At 39.4% G+C, this 25,799-nt stretch overlaps 1 protein-coding gene across 2 annotated transcripts in view; it reads left to right on the top strand.

Moving 5' to 3' along the window:
- igsf11 (immunoglobulin superfamily member 11) overlaps positions 1–22,615 on the top strand; it is a 124,919-nt gene extending 102,304 nt beyond the window's left edge. For both annotated transcript variants that reach the window (XM_004567020.4, XM_076892196.1), the window contains 5 exons: positions 8,714–8,921; positions 9,346–9,501; positions 12,122–12,244; positions 16,599–16,746; positions 18,772–22,615. In XM_004567020.4, coding sequence (XP_004567077.1) covers positions 8,714–8,921; positions 9,346–9,501; positions 12,122–12,244; positions 16,599–16,746; positions 18,772–19,324 — 1,188 coding nt within the window. In that variant the 3' untranslated portion in view covers positions 19,325–22,615. The remainder of the gene's footprint in view (positions 1–8,713; positions 8,922–9,345; positions 9,502–12,121; positions 12,245–16,598; positions 16,747–18,771) is intronic.
- Positions 22,616–25,799: the final 3,184 nt, after the last annotated feature.

Raw genomic sequence — 25,799 nt, 5'->3', positions numbered from 1 at the left:
CACTCTTCATCCCCTCGTGCGGGACTTCTGTGATTCCATTTGAGTTGTTTAACATGCAGCTGCAGGCCGTGCAAGCTCACCTGCCTCCCTTCACTTTGAACCCCAGTGCTGGTCGGCCGTCCAAATAACACAATCATCTTCTGCACTAATTAACTCACGCCCACGACAGGCTCTATATCGCAGCTGTTCTCCACACACACAGACACAAATATGCACAAATGCACGCACACAAACTGGAATTGAACAGACTGCTGGTCCAAATGTAGTGCGGATCCACGTGCCTACATGCGGGGCTTATATACAGTATGCATTCATGTGTGAAGTCTGTAGACAAAGTGCACAGTCTAAGTGCGAATACTGACGTGAGTACATACATCCAGAAATTCACACATCATGGCATGGTTATGTCATGTGTACACCTGTCGCTTGTATGGCTGAAATTGGGGAGCTGTCTAAAAAGTGTCTGATGAAATAAAGTGCTGCGTGGTGCGACAGAACACGCACAAGGTCATTTTAGAGAGAGGAAGAGTGTGTTTGTCATAAATGATTACAGTTGATGCTGAAAGCCATTAAGAATGACTGAACAGAACTCCATACACTTGCGCAACCTGCATTAGCACTTTAGTGAGCACACACTATGACCACTCAGAGCTCTCTCTCCTCAAAATGCCATGTTCGTGTTGGTCCGTACCGAATCATGAACTGTTAGAAGGCGACGGCAAAACTTTGTCGGCCTCACTAAAAAGTGCAAATGTAGCTATTTGTTTTCCCCGCTACCTTTATTGCATTTTTGTCTAAGGCATCACTATCTACTTCATAGCCTTTAGCTTACACGGTCGACCCCACATTATAGGCTGTGGGAACTTAACTATGAGCTCTATATATTTTGTTTATGAGAGCAGGCAGTGTGACAGGCTGGTGCATTTGTTGTCTGCTGGGATCCTGATGTATGAAGGAATTACTCTGGAGACAAAGTAATTTGTATTTTGAGTTAAAAGTCACAATAAACCCCAAATCACTCCATTAGAATATATTTTGGTGTATGTTTTAAAAATGGATAAAATGTCTGCCTGTATTATTAAACAAGTAAAGAGTTGACAACCACCCAAAAAACTCTATCTCAAGTTCATCCTTAGCTCTGTGCTTTTTAGGATCTTTTACTTATTGTTATAATTTCCAGTCATTTCTGATTCACTTTCAGCATTTTCCTGTGATTTTTTTCTTTTTTTCTTAAACCAACAGAAAAAAAAGCTACACACACACACACACACACACACACACACACACACACACACACACACACACACACACACACATATATATATATATATATATATATATATATATATATACTACCTGGAGAACAAACAGAGAAGGTAAACAATTAGCTAGAGTCTAAAGAGCCACATATTTCCCCCAGGAGTTAAGGTAACAAAACAGAGCTGAAGGGGAAACTGACCTCAAATGAATGTTAATGTTGCTCCAGAACTGTTAACTCCTACACATTATTACATTTAAAGGTCTTGACATTAGTGTTGTATTTGCACCTTGCTTCTTGCTGCTCAGCATAAGGTAATATAGTAGCTGTAGATTCAGCAGAAAAAATCCCTCCCTTCAGTCTTCTTCTGTTCTTTTCTTTGGCATATGAATGACCATTTTATATAACATGAAATAGTTCACACATAGAGACCTCCAAAAGATATTTGTTCTATTTTATGGTAAAAACGAATGCCCATTGATAGTACCAGGCTTTGCCATTTAAAAATGGGTTCAATTACCTTTCACGGCATGTATTTTTTGATGAAAGACATCTATCACAAACATAAACCAATATAATTACATGCATAAAAGTAATAAAGGTAACGTATTTAACCTACACCAAAACAAAACAACAATTGAGTGCATGTGGTTTGTATGTGCTTTGAAGTATTTAACAGTGCTAGCATATGCATGAGCATTATCTAGTGGCCATGTCAGCCAATTACACTCCTAGACTCTAAGGCTACCCTGAAGGTTATAGCATCACCTCCAAGATAGCAACAGGGGTTACCAAAGCATCTACTTTGTTTGGGTTCTCACCACTGTATAATTAAAGAAACAGCTAAGCTTAGCTAAGATAGCCAGCTGGTGGTTGTAGTTTCATATTTAACAGACACATGAGGTGCTACATATTGAAGTTCACAGAGATTTCAGATTCCAAAGCATGATAAATTAGACTTGAAAACTTGCTCAAATGCTTCACACATTGTGATAAAACTGTGAAAAACTGTGATTTCTAAAACAGACAACTAATAATATGTTCATGGAGGAGTCTGCAGTACAACACACACTCTTTCACTATGATAGAGAAAGCTAGCTGAGGACATCTGGCTGGTATCTTGGGATGATGCCCACTCAGAAATTTGTAGGACACCTTAATGGAAACTTCCACCCTGATGCTTTCTTTTACACTTTATATGACATAGACTACACCGTGCAAAGTCTCCATGACTTCAGTTATACTGAGGAAAACCTCCATCAGTAATTGTGTACCTGAACCTACTATAATATGACAAGAAGCCAGTATCGTCCATGTTGCATCTCTCCTATAGCAACAAAATTGTGATGTAAATCAGCGGTCCCCAACCCCTGGGCCTCGGACCGGTACCGGTCTGTGAGTCGTTTGGTACCGGGCCGCGAGAGTTGAGGCTCAGGTGTGAAATGTATAGTTTTCAGGGTTTTTATCGGTTTTCAGCGTTATTTTGTTATCGTTTTTATCGTTTACTCGGTTTTCCTTGGTCTTTTCACGTGTGTTGTGAATAAATTTTCTTTTTTCCGGTACCGGTACTAGTTTTATTTTGTTGTATTTATCCGCGACACCTTAAAGGCCGGTCCATGAAAATATTGTCGGGCATAAACCGGTCCGTGGCGCAAAAAAAGTTGGGGATCGCTGATGTAAAGGAGCAATAATGTGAGAGCTTCACTGAACAAGCACTTACAGTGCATCCAAAGTGAAGTTTGGAACCACCAGGACTCTTCCTAGAGGTGCCCGCCAATCTGACCAATCGGGATGGAAGGGACTTAATCAGGGAGATGACCAAGAACTCTATGGTCACTCTGAAAGAGATCCAGCATTGTTATGTGGACAGAGGAGAACCATTTCTGTAGCACTCAACCAACCAGGCCTGCATGGTAGGGTCCAGAATGACTAGACTGAAGCAACTCCTCAGTAAAAGGCACATGACAGCAGGCCCGTAGCTTCCCAAAAGTTAACTGACGCACTCTTAGACCATGAGAAACAAAATTATCTGGTCTGATGAAAAAAGGTTAAACTCTTTGGCATGAATACCAAGTGTCAAGTTTGAAGGAAATCAAGCACCACTCATCATCTCGTCAGGTGGTGGCAGCATAATGCTGCGGGGTGTTTTTTCAGCAGCAGGAACTGGGAGACTAGTCAGGGTTGAGGGAAATGTGAGTGTAGCAATGTACAGAGACATCTTTGTTGATAACCTGGTTCTCGTACTGGGGCAGGGCTCATCTTTGGAAATTTACTCCATTTTGGAATAAAGCTCTAACATGACAAAATGTTGAACAAGTAAAGCGCTGTGAAGTTAAGTGTACTCTTTATTAGTGCTCAGAGAATTCAAGCTTGAATCTCTAACTATGTAAACTTTTACCTAATTCCAGTTGTAGTCATTTTTATTCTCATGACCAGACAAGCTAAACTCCAGATTCTAACATGTTGGTGCATAGCTCAGAGAAGTGTACCTGCATGTTTGCATATTCATGTGCTGTTTTCTGTGGATGTAATCTGTCTGACAAATTGTTGTGGAGATCAGAAGTTTTGGCCTCACACACACACACACACACACACACACACACACACACACACACACACACACACACAATCAAACTCAACACTTACCTGTTGTTCATCCTCTTAAAGGTATTTGCTGGATATCGGTGGTCCTTATGCTTAAATATGCTCCAACTTTTGTAAAAATGCTTTTATTGTGGCGGGACATCTTGTAAAATTGCATATTGTTTTCTTTGTTGTTGCAGTTGATGATCAAAAGTTTTAGAGAAAGGTGTATTTTCTCAGCACTAATGAAAACGTTTCTCATTTTCAATATTTGTGTACCTTGGTCATCTCCCTGATTAAGTCCCTCTTTTTCTTAGTTCCTGGAAAAAGAAGCTTAAAATATATATATAATGTTGATATAGTAAAATATGTGCCGCATCACTGAAATGAATATTCTGTGAAATTGAGATCATAAAGAATATGTGATGCAGAAATGATGCTGATCTTTAAACGAGAATATAGCCTGTGTGCCTGTAAAGTCAATTTAATTTGAGCAGATTCCATTAAACGTAACGTCTTAGCATACATTGTACTTATATAGCAAAACCACACCGAACATTTACATGTGCTTCCATAGTATATTTGTACTATACTGTACTTTGTATTTATCAGCAGACAGGTATTTTACTTTATTTATTTATATATTTGATTACTTTTCCACTTGTCTACCTCAAGGGACATGAGTATGCAGAGTCAACTTAATTAGTTTTTTATTTTCTGCTTTTTATTATGTTATATTATATAATTTTTGTGTTTTACAAGTGTATTTCCAAAGGATGGTTTAATGGGAAAAATCCTTTTTATTAATACTGGGAGTTTTTTTTAGTTTACAGTGGAATGTGGTTATCGTGATTATGGTGAGTTTTTAATACCGTTCCAGGCTTAGGCCAACGACATGGGCACTTTATAAGCAACTCAATTTTATGGGAGTCGTACTTCGTGTGAGTGACTCCAGGCACAGTTTCTCCAGTGCTGTCTGAAGTTTGAAGTCTCAGTGAATCTAGTTTGACCTTCAGTATTTCATCTAAGTACAAGCCCCACTGTTACACACAAGACAGCTCAGATTATCAGACAGGCCAGTGAGATTACAGGTTTAGTTCAAACAGAGTTGTGCATTAGATCAGTTACAAGTGAGAGGGTTCTTATAGGACCCCTCTCACACCTCCCATCACTTCATTCTCTTGGTCAGTTGTTGTGCCACACCAACTGACCAAGCATTTTAAACATTTGGCAATGTGTGAAAATGTGCTGGCAAAAGAGTCAAATATATATATATATATATATATGTACTAGAGTCAAAAGGGTAAATGAGGTAAATCCAGAAGTATATTAGTAAAATGGGGTTTGGTCCCATATTGTTCAGAACATGTCTCAAAGGATAGAAAGAGATAGCAGTTGCAGCTTATAGTCATAAGATTGAAGGGAGCTGTGAGGGTTTAGAGATTTATTCAGGCTTTATTGAAGCGATGACAGTATCTGGCATGTCAGGGGCCAGGGGGTCCTTGCACGGTCAGTTAGAATTGGAATAGGAGTACGAAACTGGTACAGCAGTATCTGAAAGTTCACTATGAGCATTCGTTTGCTACTCACACTTACAGGGTATATCGCGCAGCAGGAGAACGACTGGGGATGTAGCACAATTTGTGCAGATGCTTGTACTGTATCTATGTAGGATTTTAGGAGTCAAAGGATGAAACAGAGGTTTACCACTGGGCCAGTTGGGTATCCAGCTAGTCCAGCTAGAGTTCTTAGGGCCGTCTGCCATCTGAGTGCCAGCCATGACCTCTTTTCTATCTGTTCATAGCCACAAAGCCAACCAGGTCACGCGAGGGAATGAGGTGATTTATACATACACATAGATACGGATGGATCGACATAGCGGACAGAGGCAAAATAAAAACAAGTCTACAAAAAGGAGGGCTTTTGGCATGCACCATAAATGCACCACTGTTCTCATGCTTGTGATTTTTAACATCTTTTTAAACATACATTGGCTTGATTTATTTCTCCTTAATCCATCGGGCATTTGTTTCTGTTCCTAAAATTAATACCTGCAGAGTAGAAGGAGTTAGCGTTGCCAAAATGGGCTTGATCTGCAGCACAGGTTAGGACCTGCTTTAATCCTCCACTCATTCATGCACACACTCAAAACGAGCACAGTCAAAACGGCGTGTGCGAGGCCGATTGATTGGATCGCTTTCCCCGAGCATGCAGATTATATTGTTGGGTCATCAGGAATATAGAGCCAGGTCAGATCATGTGTTAGAGAAAGGAAACAGAGAGGTATCCACAAATGAACCCATTACAAAAAAAACACATAGAAGGAAAGAAAAGAATGGGCAGTTATTAAACGGAGGAACACTTATTGTGACATAAGAGTCACAAACACTTCCATGCTCCACACACACACTTGCACACTCTGCTCACAACTGATACACTCCTTGTGACAAAATGTATCTACAGTGAAAGACACACACACGCAGAAGAGATGCAGTTGCAGGCTCTCATCACAGCTGAGGAGCTGCCTATTCATCTGCACATAAGAGGACAAAGCGAGCGTGCTGCACTCAGGAAATTGCTGCCACGCAATTTACAATCGTTAAGCAGCGGTGGAGGACACGGTCACATACGCACTCCTGCACTTTCATCCGAACTATCATTCTCATGCATGCACGCGCACACAGAGCCGTGCACACTCAGGCGAGAACACACTGGTGCTGGTTGCCTCTCCGCCTGGGTCTTTGAACAGTTCAATGAGGCCTCTTTTCAGCAAAGTGAATAGCCCCTCTGATTCCCCACCACGCTTTGTGTGTAGGCGTATGCGCCGCGCCACCATGTGAGTTGGTGCGCGCGTGTCATGACTGCCAGACTTGTGTGCATGTACTGTGTGTTTGCGTGGGTCCTTCATCCTTTGTGTGGGCCCAGCTGAGGGGTGAGAGCTGTTTTGCATGTGGCTCGGCCTCACAAACGAGCTGTTCGGGCCAAATTTGAAGCTTCTGGGAAGCTTTTAAACAACTTGGTCTTTCATTGGCTTTTAATTTCAATCCTGAGACAAGATCAGCTCAACCTGAACCAAGTGTGGAGTCTGTGATTGTTCTCAAAGGTCACGGATGTAATGATAAAATGATAGCTTCTGCCTTAAGTTCCTGCTGGGTTTGACCTCTTTGTGCAGACGTCTGCCTGCATTGCTGCTGTCAGATTGGTCATATTGCAGTTTATATGTTTCTAATTTAAAATGTTTTCAATTATGCATAACATTTAGTGCATGCTTTTATGTGAAGAGCCTTACAGTAGCATGAAAGCATACTTTTAGTGTGTACTTCTCCCCCTAAATCTACCCACTGAGCTAGAAAGGGCCACTTACAAATGAAAAGGTTTTTTTTAGTTTGTCTGTTTGTTTGTTTGTTTCTTCCAGAGAAATAAGTCAGTTTGCTCCATTCTATCCACTGTCTATTTTTAGCCTCTATGTAGAAATAGGTCTCTCTCTAGTGAGAGTGATGTGTAACACTAAAGGAAACGTCATCTACAGGTGAGGACAAAAATCATTCGTCCCTCTATGAAATCTAAAGTTTTTGTTATTGTCAAATTTTTCCCAAGTGCTTGTTTAGGAGTGCAATGGATTTTGAATCCAGCATTTTTTAACTTTACTAGCATAAATTATTTATATTTGTGCACAATAGGAAAAATAAAATTACCAGTCAATATTGAAATGCTCAGTTTGTAAAATGAAGTTAGAACTGAGTGTTATCTTTCAATTTGAACAGTATAAAAACTGCAAGGGTTGGCGCTGTCAGTTGAGAAAGCATCATACCAAAAGCAAAATAAATCAGTTTAGACTGAATGCTCACAAAGCAGGAGATGGATAGAAAAAGTTATCATAGCGTTTCAAGTGTCAAGAACTCAAGAAATTTAAGGAGAGCCATGCAGCACCGAACACAGAACAAGCCTGGCAGCGGGATGTGAATAACTTAGCCAAGTTGGGAAAATGTAGTCTCAAAGAAGACAACAAGTATGCTTAGGACAACCTTTAGATTATGCATACTTTTTCAGATGAAATGAAACTGAAGCTCTTTGGCCAAAGAGATGCTGCTTGTGTTTGGAAAAAGAAGGGAGAGGCATCTGGCTCAAAGAAGACCATCCCCACAGTGAAACATGGTGGTGGGAGTATCATGCTGTGGGGACGCTTCAGTGCGTCTGGAATGGGCAATCCCCTCAGGGTGGAAAGAACCATAAGGAAAGTAGGATACATGAATGTTTTTGAAAGGAAACCTCAAGCATTCAGCAGCAAAACGAGGTCTAGGTCGTCATTTTGTTTTCAAACATGAGAACATCCCAAAACATGTGTCACTCCCAGTGAAGAGCTACCTCCTGGAAACCAAAGTGAACGTTACTGACTGGTCTGCACAAAGCCCAGACTTGAATCCCTATGAAAATCTTTGGGATGAACTGACAACCAAGGTCCATGCCAGAAGACCGTCAAATCTGGAGGAGCTTATGAGTCATTAAAGAAGAATGGGCAGGGATTGCTCAGGCGACGTGGGTTAAACTTGTGGAAATTGCAAGAAACAACTGCAGGTTGTGATCCAGACAAAAGGATATGCAAACATTAGCATAAGCAGGGCCAAATAGTTTTTTGGTTATTATTAAATACTTTTGGTTTCAGTTTGTAAAATACAAATAGGATGTTTGGAAAAACTGCGTTCCTTGTTCTGTTTAAGAGCACTTGGAAAATACCTTTGAAAAAACATTTTCAATGGGGGTAATAATTTAGTCCTCATCTGTATCTTTTAAATTACAGTAAAATTGACACTGTGTGCAACAGTATTTTAAATATTGAGTTTAATTTAAATTTTTCTCTGGTCCCTTATCCAGGTGATAATTTACCAGGGCGGTCGGGTCTTCAGCCTCTCCAACCACCTCATCGGTCGTGTGGGCTTCGTTGCCACCATGCCAAGCACAAGTGCCTCCATCTTCATCAACAACACCCAGGTGTCCGACACTGGGACCTACCAGTGCCTGGTCAACAACCTCCCAGACAGAGGGGGGCGCAGCATTGGTGTCGTCGGACTCACAGTGTTGGGTAGTGTACACCAGCACATTTCTTTCATTATTCTTTCCACAACTCCAAAAATAAAAAGGAGAAAAGGAAAGCGTTGCGTACTTCATAACCTGAGAGCACGTGGCGCTCACTTTTTTAAAAATGCATCTCAAGTGCCAGCTAATAACAGTAAAGGACCAAAAAAGAAGGTTTTGTCTTATTTTCTTCTCTACCATCTGCAGATCTTTATTAAAGAAAGATAAACAGCACAATCATCACTGTGGCAAAGTGGAAACTGTTCAATTTGTCAGGAGTCCTTTTAATAAGAAAAACATCATATTTGACTGTTTGATTAATGAGACTGCACATTTTTTAAATTATGTAATTCTCTCCCCTATTTGGAAAAAAATTAGTTTTCTTTTGTAAAGTGGTTAATGCACCACCGCCCACTCTCTCCATCTGCCAGTGCCCCCCTCGGTGCCAGCGTGTCGAATCCAGGGGACGCTGGATGTAGGCAGTGACATCATGCTGATCTGCAAATCAGAGGAAGGTATTCCCACGCCGTCCTACTCCTGGGAGAAGCTGGACGCGCTGCCCAAGCTGCCGCACAACGCCATGCAAGGTATTACAAACAAGCTGGCCGTCGGAGTTCCCTTTTGCCCCACCTTCGCTGGTAAATCTCACACGCATAGCGTAGCTCAGACTCCAAATCACTGCCACCTGTCATGTGCCAGGCCTGAACTACTGCCCCCTTCCTGACTATCCTCCTCCGCTGACCCTGCTGAGGGTGATGATGGATGGATGTAGTGACTCGAACCTGTGAATTTGTGAATGAGCTTGTGTGTGTGTCAGCAATGTGTTTCTGTAAGTGAGCAAAGTGATATTGCTTTGTGGTGCTCCTTCCTCATGCTGAATACCAACTCTGCCCACACGTGCCATTGTGAGATCTGCAGTTGTGTCATTGCTGCGACCGCAATACATACAATAACTTTCTTCTGCCATCCAGCGTTTAACATTTACAGAAACTGGAGTTGGATTTGGTTTTCAGCATCAGAGAGGACTGGTGTGGTGCACTCTCCTTTCTTTTCCAGCTGTGCCCACTGCACAGTGAAATAATATTCATCACTGGTATCTTTCTTTGTCTGTACACTACTGGTCAGTAGAAAGCCCACTGTGCAAAAGTCACATCAATTGCAGACAGCATATTATCATAAAAGTGAAACAGTCTTCTGTTAACAGGTATGAGTCCAATTATCTGAGCACTTGCAGAGGGAGAATAGGATATGTGTACTCAGTAAATCATAATTGCAAATTAGGCTGCAAAGGTGGTTGAATAAATGTCAATTATCTTCTTTTGTGATATGCTAATTTGCAATTTTGGCAATCAGGCCTTTGAAATGATAACATCGAAAAGCGCTTCAAAGAATCTGACTCACCACAAAATGGAGTGGCGTTAGCACAAATGAACAAACAAACAACAAAGACACAAAAACAACCTGTCACAAAAATTGTTTTTTTAAATAATCTAGATTTTGTTGTTGTTGTTGTTTTCTTTTTCTTTTTCAATATTTCAGTTAGACTGTAAAGTTTCATCTGTGTGCACGAGTATTTTTAATGTGTATTGGTGAACACTGTTCATTTCAGTTCAGTTCAGTTTTATTTATATAGAACCAAATCACAACAGTTGCTCCAAGGTGTTTTATATTGTAAAGTAAAGAAGCTAAAATAATACAGAGAAAACCCCACAGTCAAATGAGCCCCTATGAGCAAGCACTTCGTGACAGTGGGAAGGAAAAACTGCCTTTTAACAGAAGGAAACCTCCGGCAGAACCAGGCTCAGGGAGGGGCGGCCATGTGCTGCAACCAGCTAGGGGAGGGGAAGCCAAAAGCCACACTGTGGAAGAGAGCCAACAATGAATAATAAGTCATGCTTAAATGCAGAATGCATGCATGGGACGTCCCCAGCAGCCTAGGCCTAGGTCGCCTGATCGAGCCCCAACTATATAGTTAGGGCTTGATCAGGTGACCTAGGCCTAGGCTGGATCCCAGTTAGGATTCAGGAGAGGGTGTCTCTCTCCTGAATCCAAACTGGGAGCTGGTTCCACAGAAGAGGGGCCTGAAAGCTGAAGGCTCTGCCTCGCATTCTACTTTTAAATACTCAAGGAACCACAAGTAAGCCAGCAGTCTAAGTGCTCTAATGGGGTCATACAGTACTATGAGCTCTTTAAGATAAGATGGTGCCTGATCATTCAAGTTTGATTCTGGGTTTCACAGGGAAACAATGAAATAATACTCTCTCTCTTTCTAGTCCCTGTGAATCTTGTCCTGCAGCATTTTAGATCAGCTGAATACTTTTTAGGATACTTAATAAGTTTTTAGGAAAACCTGATAATAATGAATTGCAGTAGTCAAGCCTAGAATTAATAAGTAGTTTTTAGTCCATGCATTTATGGAACAGACTAGCAGCCATAAAATAAATCCACTTCATTAGTGAAAAAAACACACTTGTTAGCTTGTTTTGCAACATGTAGCCCAAAATATGACTCACTACTGAGGTTATACTTATAGCTGCAGGTATTATTTACAGTATAAATAATTTAACAGCCTCTAAAATAAATTTTGCATTAATGTATAATATATTAAGTTTTTACCTTTTGATGACTACAATTGACATGTCCGCTTACATAAAAAAACAGCAAACAAACATAACAAATGTATCTTTAAATATTCACGTTTGTTTTCTTCTGCTTGCATTTCATTCAAACTGTAAAGGGATCCTGGAATCCAGTGCCACTCCTAATCCTCTGTGTGTTTAGTTTGACGCACACAGCTATGACATCTGTCATGTCATTGCTAAGAAAACAGTTAAAGATCTGGCTGACTTCCTCTACAGCGGAAATATGCAAGATAAGAACAAATAAATAAATGAATAAAAGCTTATGCAATTTAAATGAATCCAGTAGTGTACAGCTCAACCCTTTCATCATTTATGAAAAAGGAATCTTCAGTTTTATTGTTCTACTGAACAACATATTTGCACAACTGGGATTAAGAAGACAATAGCACCCTCTATTGGTAGTTAGTATAACTTGTTCAGCGGAAGTTTTTAAAAGTATAAATCAATGTAAGTGTGTTTGAATTATTTAAATGTGCGAGTTACAACACAGGGTCCATATGGTTGTGTTTTAGAAACTTTAATTACTATGTGGCTCTCTGTATGTGCGTGCGTTTGTGTCCTTTAGACCAGATGCAGGGCACTGTCACACTGAGAAACATCAGCACCACCACCTCAGGACTCTACCAGTGCACATCCAGCAACGCTATCGGAAAGAGCACTTGTCTGCTGAACCTGCAGGTTGTTGCACGTAAGTATACTCAAACATCACAGGCACGGGTAAGGTGACACGTGTCTGTTTGTTTAAGATGGAAAGGCTGCTAGTGGCAGAGCAGAAGTCTTCTCGGTGACTGACAGCCATCAAACACAGACATAAGCAAACAAACAAATGTGACAAAATCCAGCCAAACAAAGGGCACAGTCAGAGCCGCTTGCACACGGCAGCACTTGACATCTGACACCAGGAAAAAAACAGAGGTGATAAAAGTGACAGGGTCGGGCAGTTTTGATAGCTTGACAGAAAGGGCTGTAACATGTTGTTTTCTTTTGGTCATCTGACAGTGTGTGACAGGCTGGGGCTCTGTATCAGAGTGCTGAGTCTGCCAGACATGCCAGACTTGTGATTTGCTGACACAATACAGACGTAAAGGCTCGTGAATGAGATTTTATTTTATTTTTTTATTAAAAACAATTTGAATCCATTAATTATGACAAAGAGATTGCTTTTTACAAAGCCATATATTAAATAAAAGGCATGATGTATATGTTTAACAAGGATTGTCCCAAACTCTTTTTGACAAAGTTAGTCAGACGTTAGACTTGAAAGAATCTTGTTTATTTATTTATTTTGGCAAGTACATCTGTTGTGTAAAGTTGTGTCAGCTGGGCGCTGAAAATTGTTATTTGGCACAGAAAAGGTCAGTTTAGTACATCTGGGGCTCTTTCATTAAAGCAAGACAAAGTTTTCAATATTCAAAAATGGGTTGGTTTTTTTTTATATTTTATTTATTTATTTATTTATTGGACGATTTGGAAGCTGCCAGCCTCGGTGGGCAATTGCCTGATGTCGGAGGATAATCAGCTGTTCTAGTTTCTTATGTGGCTTTCAGCCTATAAAAGCTGCACTGTGTGCTCAGTCTGTTATCGCCCCAGGAGATCTTTGAGGTCAGCCGACCTGATGCTTTTAGATGTTCCCAGGTATAAATTAAAGACAAAGGGAGAGAGGGCGTTTGCTGTGGCTGCACCCAGACTGTGGAACAGTTTACCTCCTCACGTCAGACTCTCCAAAAGCCTAGAAACTTTTAAAACCGCTCTTAAAACTCACCTCTTTTCATTGGCTTTTAGAAAGGTTTAATTTATTTGTTTTATATATTTTTATTTTATTTTTATCAGCGAGGTGTTATTACGAAATTGTGTTCTATTGTATTTTTATCTGTATTTACTGTACAGCACTTTGGTCAGCCTTGGTTGTTTTTAAATGTGCTCTATAAATAAACTTGACTTGACTTGACTTGACTTGTTATTATCAAGTGTGGACCACACCTTATTTTGTGTCTTATTGTAGTGACACCTTATATTATTCTGAAATACCTGACATACAGATCTAGTGATGTATTTTAGGAGCTATATTAAGGAAAGGCAAGGCAAGGCAAGGCAAGGCAAGGCAAGTTTATTTGTATAGCACAATTCAACAACAAGGTGATTCAAAGTGCTTTACAGAGACATTAGAAACAAGAACAAATAAAAAGCATGATTTAAAATTGATTAAAACAAGCAAATAAACTAACTAACTAATTAACAAACAAACAAACAACAGTATATAAAATCAAAACAGATAAAATCAGAACAGTAGATAAAATCAGTAGTTAAATGTAAGTTTTGAAATTTAAGCTTAAAGTGTGGATTTGGTGCTTTATTCAAATGCAGCTGAGAACAGGTGAGTCTTCAACCTGGATTTAAATAAACTGAGTGTTTCAGCTGATCTGAGGCTTTCTGGGAGTTTGTTCCAGATATAAGGAGCATAAAAGCTGAATGCAGCTTCTCCGTGTCTGGTTCTGACTCTGGGAACTGATAAAAGACCGGATCCAGATGACCTGAGGGATCTGGATGGTTCATACTGGGTCAGGAGGTCATTGATGTATTTTGGTCCTAAACCATTCAGAGCTTTATAGGCCAGCATCAGAACTTTAAAGTCTATCCTCTGACGGACAGGCAGCCAGTGTAAGGACCTCAGAGCTGGACTGATGTGGTCCACTTTTTTGGTCTTAGTGAGGACTCGAGCAGCAGAGTTCTGAATGAGCTGTAGTTGTCTGACTGATTTTTTAGGTAGACCTGTAAAGATGCTGTTACAGTAATCAAGCCTACTAAAGATGAATGCATGGACTAGTTTTTCCAGGTCCTGTTGAGACATCAGATCTTTTATCCTTGATATATTCTTGAGGTGATAGTAAGCTGACTTTGTTATTGTCTTAATGTGTTTTTCTAAGTTTAGGTCTGCATCCATCACTACACCCAAATTTCTCGCCTGGTTTGTGGTTTTTAGATGTATAGATTGAAGTTCTCTGGTGACCTGTAATCGTTTTTCTTTGGCGCCAAAGACTATTACCTCAGTTTTGTTTTTGTTTAGCTGGAGAAAATTGTGGCACAACCAGTCATTGATTTCCTCAATGCATTTACCAAGAGCCTGTACAGGGCCTCGGTCTCCTGGTGACATTGTGATATATATTTGTGTGTCATCTGCATAGCTGTGATAGTTTATTTTGTTGTTGTTTATAATCTGTGCCAGTGGGAGCATGTAGATGTTAAACAGAAGGGGTCCCAAGATGGAACCTTGGGGAACTCCACATGTGATACTTGTCTGCTCAGATGTGAAGTTACCTATTGATACAAAGTATTTCCTGTTTTCTACGTATGTTTTGAACCAGTTTAGTACAGTTCCTGAAAGACCTGTCCAGTTCTCCAGTCGTTTGAGTAATATGTTGTGGTCAACTGTATCAAATGCTGCACTGAGATCCAGTAAAACTAGGACTGACATTTTTCCACTGTCTGTATTCAGACATATGTCATTAAACACTTTGGTCAGAGCAGTTTCAGTGCTGTGGTTCTGTCTAAAACCTGACTGGAAGGCATCGTAGCAATTATTCTGTTTTAAGAAGTAACTGAGCTGTTGAGAAACTGCTTTTTCAATGATCTTACTTAAAAACGGGAGATTTGAGATCGGCCTGTAGTTGTTCATTTGTGTCTTGTCAAGATTGTCCTTTTTCAGTATAGGTTTGATTACAGCAGTTTTTAGTGATTCTGGAAACACACCTGATAATAAAGAAAAGTTGACGATCTGTAACAGGTCTGACTCTAAAGTCTTTGAGACCTTTTTGAAAAAACTTGTTGGCAGGACATCTAAACAGCAGGAGGAGGAGTTCAGTTGACCTAAGATGTCCTCCAGGTCTTTGCTGTTAATAGGTTGAAACTGTTTCATGGTGTTTAAACAGTTTTTTGGTGGACACAGTACATATCCTGGATCTGCTGTTGATGTACCAATTGCTTGTCTAATTTTTTGGATTTTTTCAGTGAAGAATTTGGCAAAGTCATTGCAGGCCATGGTCGAATGAAGTTCAGCTGCCACTGACACAGGAGGGTTTGTTAGCCTGTCAACTGTAGAAAATAAGACCCGAGCATTATGGCTGTTTTTAGTGATGATGTCAGAGAAGTAGGACCTCCCTGCACTCCTCAGTTGTAAATTATAATTGTGAAGTTTCTCTTTATAGATGTCATAATGAACCTGGAGGTTTGTTTTTCTCCATCTGCGCTCAGCTTTCCTACACTCTCTTTTTTCATTTTTCACCAGTGTGGAGTTTCTCCATGGAGACTTTTTCCTTCCAGAGATAACCTTCACCTTAATGGGAGCAATAGTGTCCATTACATTTAACATGTTAGCATTGAAGCTATTGATGAGCTCATTGACTGACCCTCTGGACAGATCAGGTGTTAATGGGAAGACCTGGTTAAAAATTGCACTACTGTGTTCAGTTATACACCGTTTTGTGATCACTGTTGTTGATATATTTGTGTGGGCTGAGATTTTACTTTCAAAGAAAACACAGTAATGATCAGACAGGCCCACATCAGACACAGTAACCTTTGAAATGCTCAGGCCTTTGGAGATCAGTAGGTCAAGAGTGTGTCCTCTATTATGTGTGGCCTCTGTTACATGCTGAGTCAGCCCAAAGTTGCCCAGAGTGTTACTCAGGTCTTTAGTCCCTTTGTCCTGAGGGTTGTCCACATGAATGTTAAAATCCCCAGCAATAATTACACAGTCAAAATCAACACAGATCACAGACAGCAGTTCACTGAGGTCATTAAAAAAGTCTGTGCAGTATTTGGGAGGCCTGTAAACATTAAGAAACACAACTTTGGATGGGGCCTTCAGCTGTAAAGCCACATATTCAAAAGACTGAAAACTTCCAAATACATTTTTTGATTCTCTTCTCTGTGTGTAATGAAATGAAATCTGTTTACTAGATAATTTTTTTAAGTGTAGTTTTGGCCAACTCATCCAGCTCTCTGGTCATTTTCAAATGTCATCCTCTTGTCTGTCTGTCCTGCAGCCCAGCCTCAGAGTGTAGGTCTAATAGCAGGAACCATTGCCACAGGAGTCCTGGCAGTCGTCATCTGTTCCCTGTTAGTGGTGGTCACACTCTTCTATTGGAAGAACAAGAACAAATATGATGAGGAGGAGATTCCCAATGAGATCAGGTTTGGCTTTGATTGCTGTTTTTCCATTGTTCTTTTTTTCTTTTTCATTACTATGTAGCTGGTGTGAAAGTGCATCTGCAAGCTTGTACGCTCACCACGTTTACTCAGTATGTCTGTAACCTGTAACGCAGCGGCACTGGCATGCTGAACTTTTATGGAGAGCACATTTTCAGCTTTTGCTGACTGTGTCAAAAAGGTGATAATTCTGCTTTATTATTGAGGCCACGCTGTGCTGAGTGCTTGTACTAGACAACATACATTTGATGATTTGCCCCCTAAATGCACTGTGTGCTTATGGAATGAAAAAAATATTTGGAAGATATTTCAATGAAATGCAGTTCAGTAGACCACCATCACAACACACAATGGAATCAGTCAACAAAAGCAAGGCTTTACGGCAGACTGTTGGAAGGTAGTAGATTGCACTATGCTTGATCAAGTGGCTAATGGGTGTAGTTTATGTATTTATTCAGACTGAATACATTTATATTTAAAGATAAGCTTTTATTTGTCCAGTGACTGATGTGTAGGAGCCGTAAAGAATGCGTTTACCTTATAAGGTGTTAAGGCTATTAGGATGCAGGGGCGTTTCCAGGATTTTTTTTAATGAAGGGGCACAGAGGGAACCAAGAGCCAAGGGGGTGGGGAATCAGAAAAATATTTCAACTTCCTATATAAAAATATATTATATAGAACTTTTCATAATTGTATGTGTTATTTTATTTAAACATTATTTGTTGCTATATGTAATTTTACTGCCAAATAAGCAACTAAAGATTTCAAATAAATTGTGTTGGGATGTCTGGTTCCAAAAATAAAGTGGAGTAGAAGTAGAAAGTAGCATAACATAGAAATACTACTTATAAATAAAGTACCAGTAGTATCCAGTATCCATACTGTCTGTTACTATCAGGTGAAAAGCTATTTAACAGTCCAGCTTTTCTCCATTTTGTGCAGTTTTTGTATTTTGTCATCAAAGCGTTTTGTTTGTTTCTCAGAATTAAGCAGCTCTTTAGTCAGTCTTTCCACGACATTGTTTATACTTAATATAGAGTTTCTGTTGAAGTAAAGCAGGGTTTGTTTACTGAGCTAATCACATACTTAGTGTTTCAGAAGGTTGCAGGGTGACATTTATGGCCTGTCTGATGTATTTTAAAAATCAAAAACATGCAGCGTTGGCTTTGTGCTTCCTGTTGTAGAATATTAAGCGTGTCAGCACTGAAAGCTCTGAAAACTACACCAGTAATAGGCTTAAATGTTCTTCCTAATTACAGGCTAGTTTGTCTTTTAAATCCTCTGTCAGTTGTTTACCTTAGCTGTAAATTTGCCACTAAATTACTCCAGGACTTATTTGGAGGATAAATTAGTTTACTTTCAGATATCTGTAGCTCTGAGTAACTGAGATAGCAATAAAACTGTCAGTCCACCCTTACACTTCTGCTTTTCCTCAACAGAAAATCACAAAGAATACACTTCATCTCATATGCCTCAGGAGCTCAACTCCATTTCCTCATGAAAATAGAAAAACAGAAAGGCAGGAAGTTTTTGTCGACTTCATTTGAAATACTTTTGAATACATATAAAATTATTTGATCATAGTTTTGACATTTTTTTGTTGCTTTACTCGCACACGGCTTCGCAATGATTATCACATTATATTTAATAGGCTCCACGAAGATCAGAGTGCACACATGAATACATAAGCACCTTGTAGATTCTCAGTAGAACTTTTGCTGCACTGTGAAGCTGAATTAATCTTTTATGGAAATTTGTGCTAAATATATGAAGCTGAACTAACTGGCCTTCACTTCTTGTATTACTGACATCTTTTATCTGTGATCTTTTGCTTTGCTATAAATGCACAGGATTAACAAAATAAATATCATAAAATTGCGTTTAATGAAAAACAGTTTTCTAATGTTTTTCCCCATGCAAACCATAAACGTTGGTACAGGCAGTTATTGTAATCTGCGTGTAAAGCTGTGCATGTCTAACTGTGCTCTCTTTCAAATGTCTCCTCAACAGAGAGGATGACCTTCCTCCTAAGAGGTCATCATCAGTAAAGGCTTTCCATGCCGACGCGTCCTCCTCAGAGAACGACACGCTCACGTCTACCAACACGTACAACAGTCGTTACTGGCACAACCCCAAACCCAACTATGACACCAACTCCTACACGCGCTACAATGGAGACGCTCGCCAGACCTACTCTGCCGCTGCTCACGGCACGCACGGACACGGCCCAGGCCAGAACGCAGCACAAGGCCACGGCGCAGCAGTGACAGCTCCAGGCTCAACCCCGCTCTCCCGCCACCCCCCGCCCACGACAGCAACGACGTCGTTTGCCAACGGCAGCCACACCCTCCCGCCACCAAAGACTCTGGTGGTCACCACAAACTCTGCCCCCTCCCCTCCCAACATGGTGCGCAGCAACGGCACCGTGAGCCTCAAACCGGTGGTGACGTCCGCACACGGGCAACACACACACTCCTACGCCGTGAGCCAGGCCACTCTGGAGCGGATGGGGGCGGTGCCAGTCATGGTGCCTGCCCAGAGCAGAGCGGGCTCACTTGTTTGAAATTGAGTTTGAGGAACTGTTAGCTTTCAAAACGAGACTGAATGAGTGTTCGGTTGCAATGTTTGAAATCCGCCGATGAGAAGCAGACTAAATATGGGCTGAAGCAGCCCGCTGCCCTTTACAGCTGTGTCTTTCTGTATGTCTCGACCTTTTTATCTCCAAACAAACTGGGATTTTACAGTGCAGAGTTCATTTGATGCCAATTCCTTGATGGACCGGTGTTTTTTTTCTTTTGTTTGTTTTTTCTAGAGAAGCACTACGTGGTATCTGATCATCCCCTTAACTGGATGGATTTCATTGGTGGGTTCAGTGGCAACTATTTTTAAAACCATCTGGATGAATTCCCAAAGCTGGCGTGAAACATCCTACAGAACCTGGATTCCCAGGTGTTTTTCAGGGCTGATTGTGATGATTGCTTTCTTTTGTTTGTTTGTTTTTTAAAGCAACGCACATCGCAGTGTGTCCATACTGCATGGTCAGACAAAAGCAAGCTTGGATTCTTAAATAAATGCATGTGATCCCTGATTCAGAACATAACAAGTTTACTTTTTTTTCCCATTTGTTTGTTCGTTTTTCATTTTTGTTGTAATTTTGGTTGAGGGAAATGATAGAGATGATGAGGATTATACATGAAAACGTGAATGCTTAAAGTCTGTTGGCAGTACCCCAAAGATGAAGGTGTGAATGAAATGATGGGGTTTCAAATGGCCTTAGAAGCTCGTAAAGGCGAGTGGGTGTTACTGGGTGCAATACAAGGCAAAACATACATTAAGTCACTGAATGAAAAGTTTTAATAATAGTTTTACTAACATTTTGCTTTTCCCATAACATCTAAAGTTTATCACACACACAGAACAGTGGTAATATTTGAAGGGGGCACCAGAGAAAAAATTGGTGCCACTTTCCCAACAGAAAGCTACTGTCCACCGGATGGAGATGGACCTTAGTGTTTGCTGTCTTTATTCTTGCTGTTGTCCTAGCCTGGTTCATGACACATCACTGCTGCTTTGACATGAAATAAGCTGACCGCTTATTTCATAAATGATTTTTTAAAAACACAGAGATAAATATATATTTAAAGCTGATTTTTTTCTCTCTGTCTAAATATTTTTTTTAATGTACATATTGCAAAAGTAGACTAGATTGTAAATCAAAGAAAATACACATCTAACACATATTTTACAGCTCACATGTCTTAATTTGAAAACAGGTTTTTTTCTGCTACACTGGTAACAAGCTAGGTTTCATAGACTGTGCTACTGGTTTCAGTGAAGGGTTTCGTTAGGAGATGTGGGGTAAATGCAGTGTTTTAACACGGATGGCTATGTGTTTCATTACAGCTTATGATATGTGTGTTGTATAAGGTACTGTATTTCTGACCCACCATATTTGTATTCCAACCAAATTTCAACATGTCCCACCTTTCCAAATTTAGCCATGTTCATTTCTTTTTGTGCCTGAAGGCACCGTTTCTTATAAATCCTTCTAGCAACGATGCAATATTGGACACAGCCGCTTTTCAAGGTAAATGCAGTATTGGAAAATGTGTGTGTGTTTGTTGGAAAAGTTAAAATGTGCTGTTTAGCATTTTGTCTTACTAGACAAAACACTTAGAGAGCAAGTGTTCTGTAACAAATGCAATTGTGTCACTTGTGTCACAAAAAAATGTTTTATATAGACGACTTTACTCATTTAATCAGGGGTTGATGTTTATTTACTTTAACTCTTCGTACAATTTGCTTACGTACTCTTTTTGGAAATAACAGGATTTCTGCACTGATTACTAAAAAATGATTTTTTTCTTATTCATTAGATACACACTATCTGACCAAACCGATGACAAGTAAACAGATGTGCTCTTCAAGTCTTTGATAGAAGTAAGAAAAAAAGTTGTCTGTAGCTGAAAAAGCCTCCATCCAACCACGACACTTCCTCCAACATGCTTTCCAGCTGCGATGAGGTTTCGTTGTTTTTGTGCAGTGCCTTTCAAAACATACTTTGTCTGTTTTTGACAAAAGTTCAAATTTTCTCATCAGTCCATGTACGGGCTCAGAAGTTTTTAAAAACTTTCAGTAGATGTTTTGAAAGTTTAAAATCAAGCATTCTTCTTCTTCTTCTTCTTCTTGTATTTTTGATTGGCTGTCATGTTCTTCCATTAAAATCATTATAGTGAGAACTGAAGGTGTCTCACTGTTAACCTTTTTTTTTCTCCTACTCTTTCATTTCACCTCTTTCCAAAACCAAATTGTATTTATCCATAGCTATGACTTGGAAGTACGCTTGTACCACATTTGATGAGTAATCAGTTCAGAAATACTTGCACTTTTCAAAAGGTAACTTAAAGTCAATATTTGAACATTTTTAAATGAAATACTGATTTTCAGTACTCACTTTCAGACGAATCCCACCAAATATTTTGATAATGGGAGCAATAAATATCAAGTTATACAGGCCTAATATGTTATGATGTTAATGTCCTGACAGTTACGTGTGCTTCACCATAACCCAGAATTGCTTTTCTGACATTATAACGGCTGGTACTTTGGATCTCCATATTCTTCATTTATTCAGTATTCAGTTTACATTAATCAGTTACTCCAGTATCATAAACTGACTTGCTCATGTATGGTCTGACTACATGGACCCATTTCTTTCTTTGTTTTCCTTTGTCTACAGTGCTGGAGAGCTACGGCACTTGAACACACTGATTTTAAATAGAGAAAGGCTAAACGAGGGCAGATGGTCAAAGATCAGTGATCGCATCCCCTCCTTTTTGTCTGTCAGTGTTTTCATAATAAAGTCTTTGTGAATATTTCACTCACAATCTCTTCCAGTGTCCCTGCCCTGAACACTTTCTGAAAGCATTACTGAACTCTTATTCTAAGGCCTTTAGCTTTATTCCTAAAGAGAATGGAAAGTTCCAAAAGTAAAACTAAATGGAGTTTATTTGTTTTCAAGAGATAAGGCGGAAAGAGAACACAATCAGTAGAAATCTACTGAGGTTTTAACCCATATTTAACAAACATCTTCTGCTGATGGCTGGCAAGAACGATAAATAGACTGCATTTATATGGCGCTTTTCTGGTCTTAGTGACCATTCAAAGTGCTTAGTGTCAACAAGGTGGTAAATGGGTTGTGTATATAGATAAATGTGATATATTGCCAATAGTGAAACCAATCTGTAAATATGTAAAGAAAAAGAAACACATCTCATTCTGACTGTTGGGTTGAAATGAAATAGGAAAAATAACACTGGAGCTTGTAGTGAATAAATATTGTTAATACATCCTAGTCGGCATCCTGCTCATTTTGTGTATGTGTGCTTGTGACATGATGCAAACTCCCTAACTGTATTTCAGTGAATACATGCACTGAAATACACTGATACACTTTCAATTTCTTAGTCAGCAGTAATGACGAAGAAACTAGTGTATTACCCCAGTAATATAGGTAAAATACAGTTTCCTTGGAAAGTTTTCTCTCAGACTCATAAATTGGGCCCTTGGTGGTGCTGGCTGTAAAGACATCCATAAAAAGGGAGTGGTATAGAATAACAATATGAAAAATAACCATGTGTTAGTTTCTTCACACCCTCCTTGTTTCTATTTGAAATGACTTCACACTATTACACAATTTCACTTCAGACTTGAGCCAACGTTTATTTCTTTATATTTTGCTAGAAAAAAAGGAAATAGGTTCAGGGATTTATTAAAAGGTCTAAACATACATGGATATATAATATATAAGGCAAAAACAGAGTTAGACTCATACCAAATACTGACTTGAAAGTCAGTATTTGGTACGAGTGCCTTTATTCTTTAACACAGCCTGAATCATTGGCAAGCTTTCTTGTAATGTCTTTAAGTTGCCTTCAGGAATACTGTGTTTTACAGATAGCTGTAGATGCTCAGTGTCTCTCCTGATCTCCTCCGTACATATCGATGATCATTTGAACCAAAACTCTCACATTGGCATTCATCACTCCTTAAGACTCCCTGCCACTGATTTTCAATCCATTTCTTGTGTAATCTGGCACACCTCAGTCACGCTTCCACTTCTGAGGAGACTTCAGTGAACAGTAGCTGCAACAACTGGAGGGCCAGATGTATCGCTGAGGTTCTGCATCAGGTCTTTGCTGGATTTTTGTTCCTATTTCTAGGACATGACTTTCAGATACACTGCTTTTTTTTTAGGCCCATCGCTTCTTTTGTCCTCCACTTATGTAGTTTCCTCAATTTTTTAAGTAACAAGATATGATAAATTTCAATTAAAGAAATTGTGGGTCTAGCAAAGTGCTTTAAGAGACTGTAAACCAAGTGACAGAACCAATAATTGAATGAACAAATGTTCATCTATCCATCTATTTTTTTCCGCTTACATGGGGCATGCTTGCAGGTGTAGCAGCCTAAGCAAGCCTAAGTCAGCTTATAAAGAAATATAGAACAAATGAACAGGTGCATGTTAGTGAATGAATTCTTTTGCAGCCCACTGTCCAAGAATTATACCACCATAATCCATCATAAAATACGGGATATTTTCTAGCACTAAGGCATTACATTTTCAGTTTGTTTCTATCTAGTTTATTTAGTATGTGTGTTATTGTTATGGGAGTCCTCCCTTGGTGATTCCATTATGTAAATAATTTATACATGGCATTGATGATTTGAATCTGTTCAATAGTTTGTATATGACAACAACAACAACAACAACAATAATAATAATGATAATAATTTGAAAATCCTTCCCTGCAGTTTTGGGAGGTGAAGACCTTTATTGAACCACTAGGGGGCACTATTTATTCATGCAGCCTCTTCACTTATGTTCGTTCAAAAGAGTTCAAGGCAGTAAATTCCAAACCATTCATTATGAAAGGCAAAAGTATTCATCGGTAATGGAGTGAGTGTTAATGGACTCATTTAAATGCAGTTGAATAGGAGACTCCACTTGCAGTGGGCTGAACACTTGTCTTAATGCAGTCTCAATCAGTGCATTTGATTTCCATTAATCTTCAAGGTTCCATTTCTAATCTGAATTTCCACCAGCCTTCCTTTATTTCTCCTCTAGCCCATGTAAGCTTTAAAAATCAACCCAAGTGACCACTGGGACGACCGCTACAAAAAAGGCAAATGGACCTGAGAGCCCAGTCAATTAAAAAAAAAAAGAAAAAGAAAAAAGGATGAGCTCATCAGCTGAGGCTGTGCGTGTGCATACATGATTTTCTGGTCACAAGGCTGACAGATGCTGGTCTGTGTAATGAGCACAATTACAACAATTTTAAATCAATTTTCTTTCCAGTATTTTTCCCATCTCCTGTCATGCAAAAGTCCATTCTCTGTTTAATATCACATCTAAGCACAAAGCTAAGCATATTTTGTGTGTGAAAACGTTTTGGAGTTTTGTCTGGCAGCTATGTTATCGAATGCACACCTTTTAATACAATAATAATTTGACTGTGAATAACAGAGTGTAGTACAACATACACACTATCTTTACTCTATCGATCCTTTCAAAATGTCCCGAAGAAGTCTAAATTCTTGAAATATTGTGGCTCCTCTCTCCTACAACAGTACAGTTTTTTATTGCCTGATTGATTTCTGGCTGAATCGCCGGTTATTTTAGACGACCATGGCTGATTAGACTCTGCACAAAGCAGTTAACTGTATTGAACACTATCATACTTAACGGTGACCACAAAATATCCAGCACTGTGTTACTATTTTTAAACTGCACGCATAAAAGCAGGAAAATTCATATAGACAGCTCAGGCTGACAGATGTTGTGTATATGATATTTCAAATATTATGATTCAAAGTTTAGCATTCATTGATCAAAGATTAAAGGAAAAAAAAGACTCAGCTACAGTCATAGGTTATGAAGGGATTTTGCGTTTGTGGTATGAACGAGATAACACGGAGACTAAAACCAGGATTTTCATTATCGTGATGGTGATGGTCAGTTTGGCTGTTATTCTGATGATTATTATTCATCAGAATATTATTTGGATATTTTTCTCCATATGCTGAAGATAAACTGAATACATTGAGCAGTGTGAAGAAACAGTTGAGCTGAAAAGGCAGAAACTCATTTCCCAGAAGGGCTGACAGGTGACAAGCTAGGTAGCTGAACACAGCCACACTGGCCTCTCTGGTTTCCAAGCTGAGTGCACAATGGCATTTCTGAGAAATCACTTCAGACATCCATTACTTGGCTCTATCCAAAACACTGTCTCCTCTTATGTTGTCTACAAATCAGCCTTTCTCTAATGATGGTGAGCTCTATCTACCCCTAATGGCTGCTTTTTGGAAAGCAAACACTGTTCGCTGCTCCCAATAACTTGCCTTTCTCCCATCTTTATCTGTTATTATTGCAGCACAAATGAAACACAGACTTCTTTCTGTTAAAAACAAAATCCTTTAGAAGGTTCAATGTGTTTAATTCCAGTCACATTGAAGTTATAAAAAATATAAATATAAAA

The sequence above is a fragment of the Maylandia zebra genome, linkage group LG14 (assembly GCF_041146795.1).
Source record: "Maylandia zebra isolate NMK-2024a linkage group LG14, Mzebra_GT3a, whole genome shotgun sequence".
NCBI lineage: Eukaryota > Metazoa > Chordata > Actinopteri > Cichliformes > Cichlidae > Maylandia > Maylandia zebra.
The sequence above is the reverse complement of the archived record's forward strand: the minus strand, read 5'-3'. Positions and strand labels throughout refer to the sequence as shown.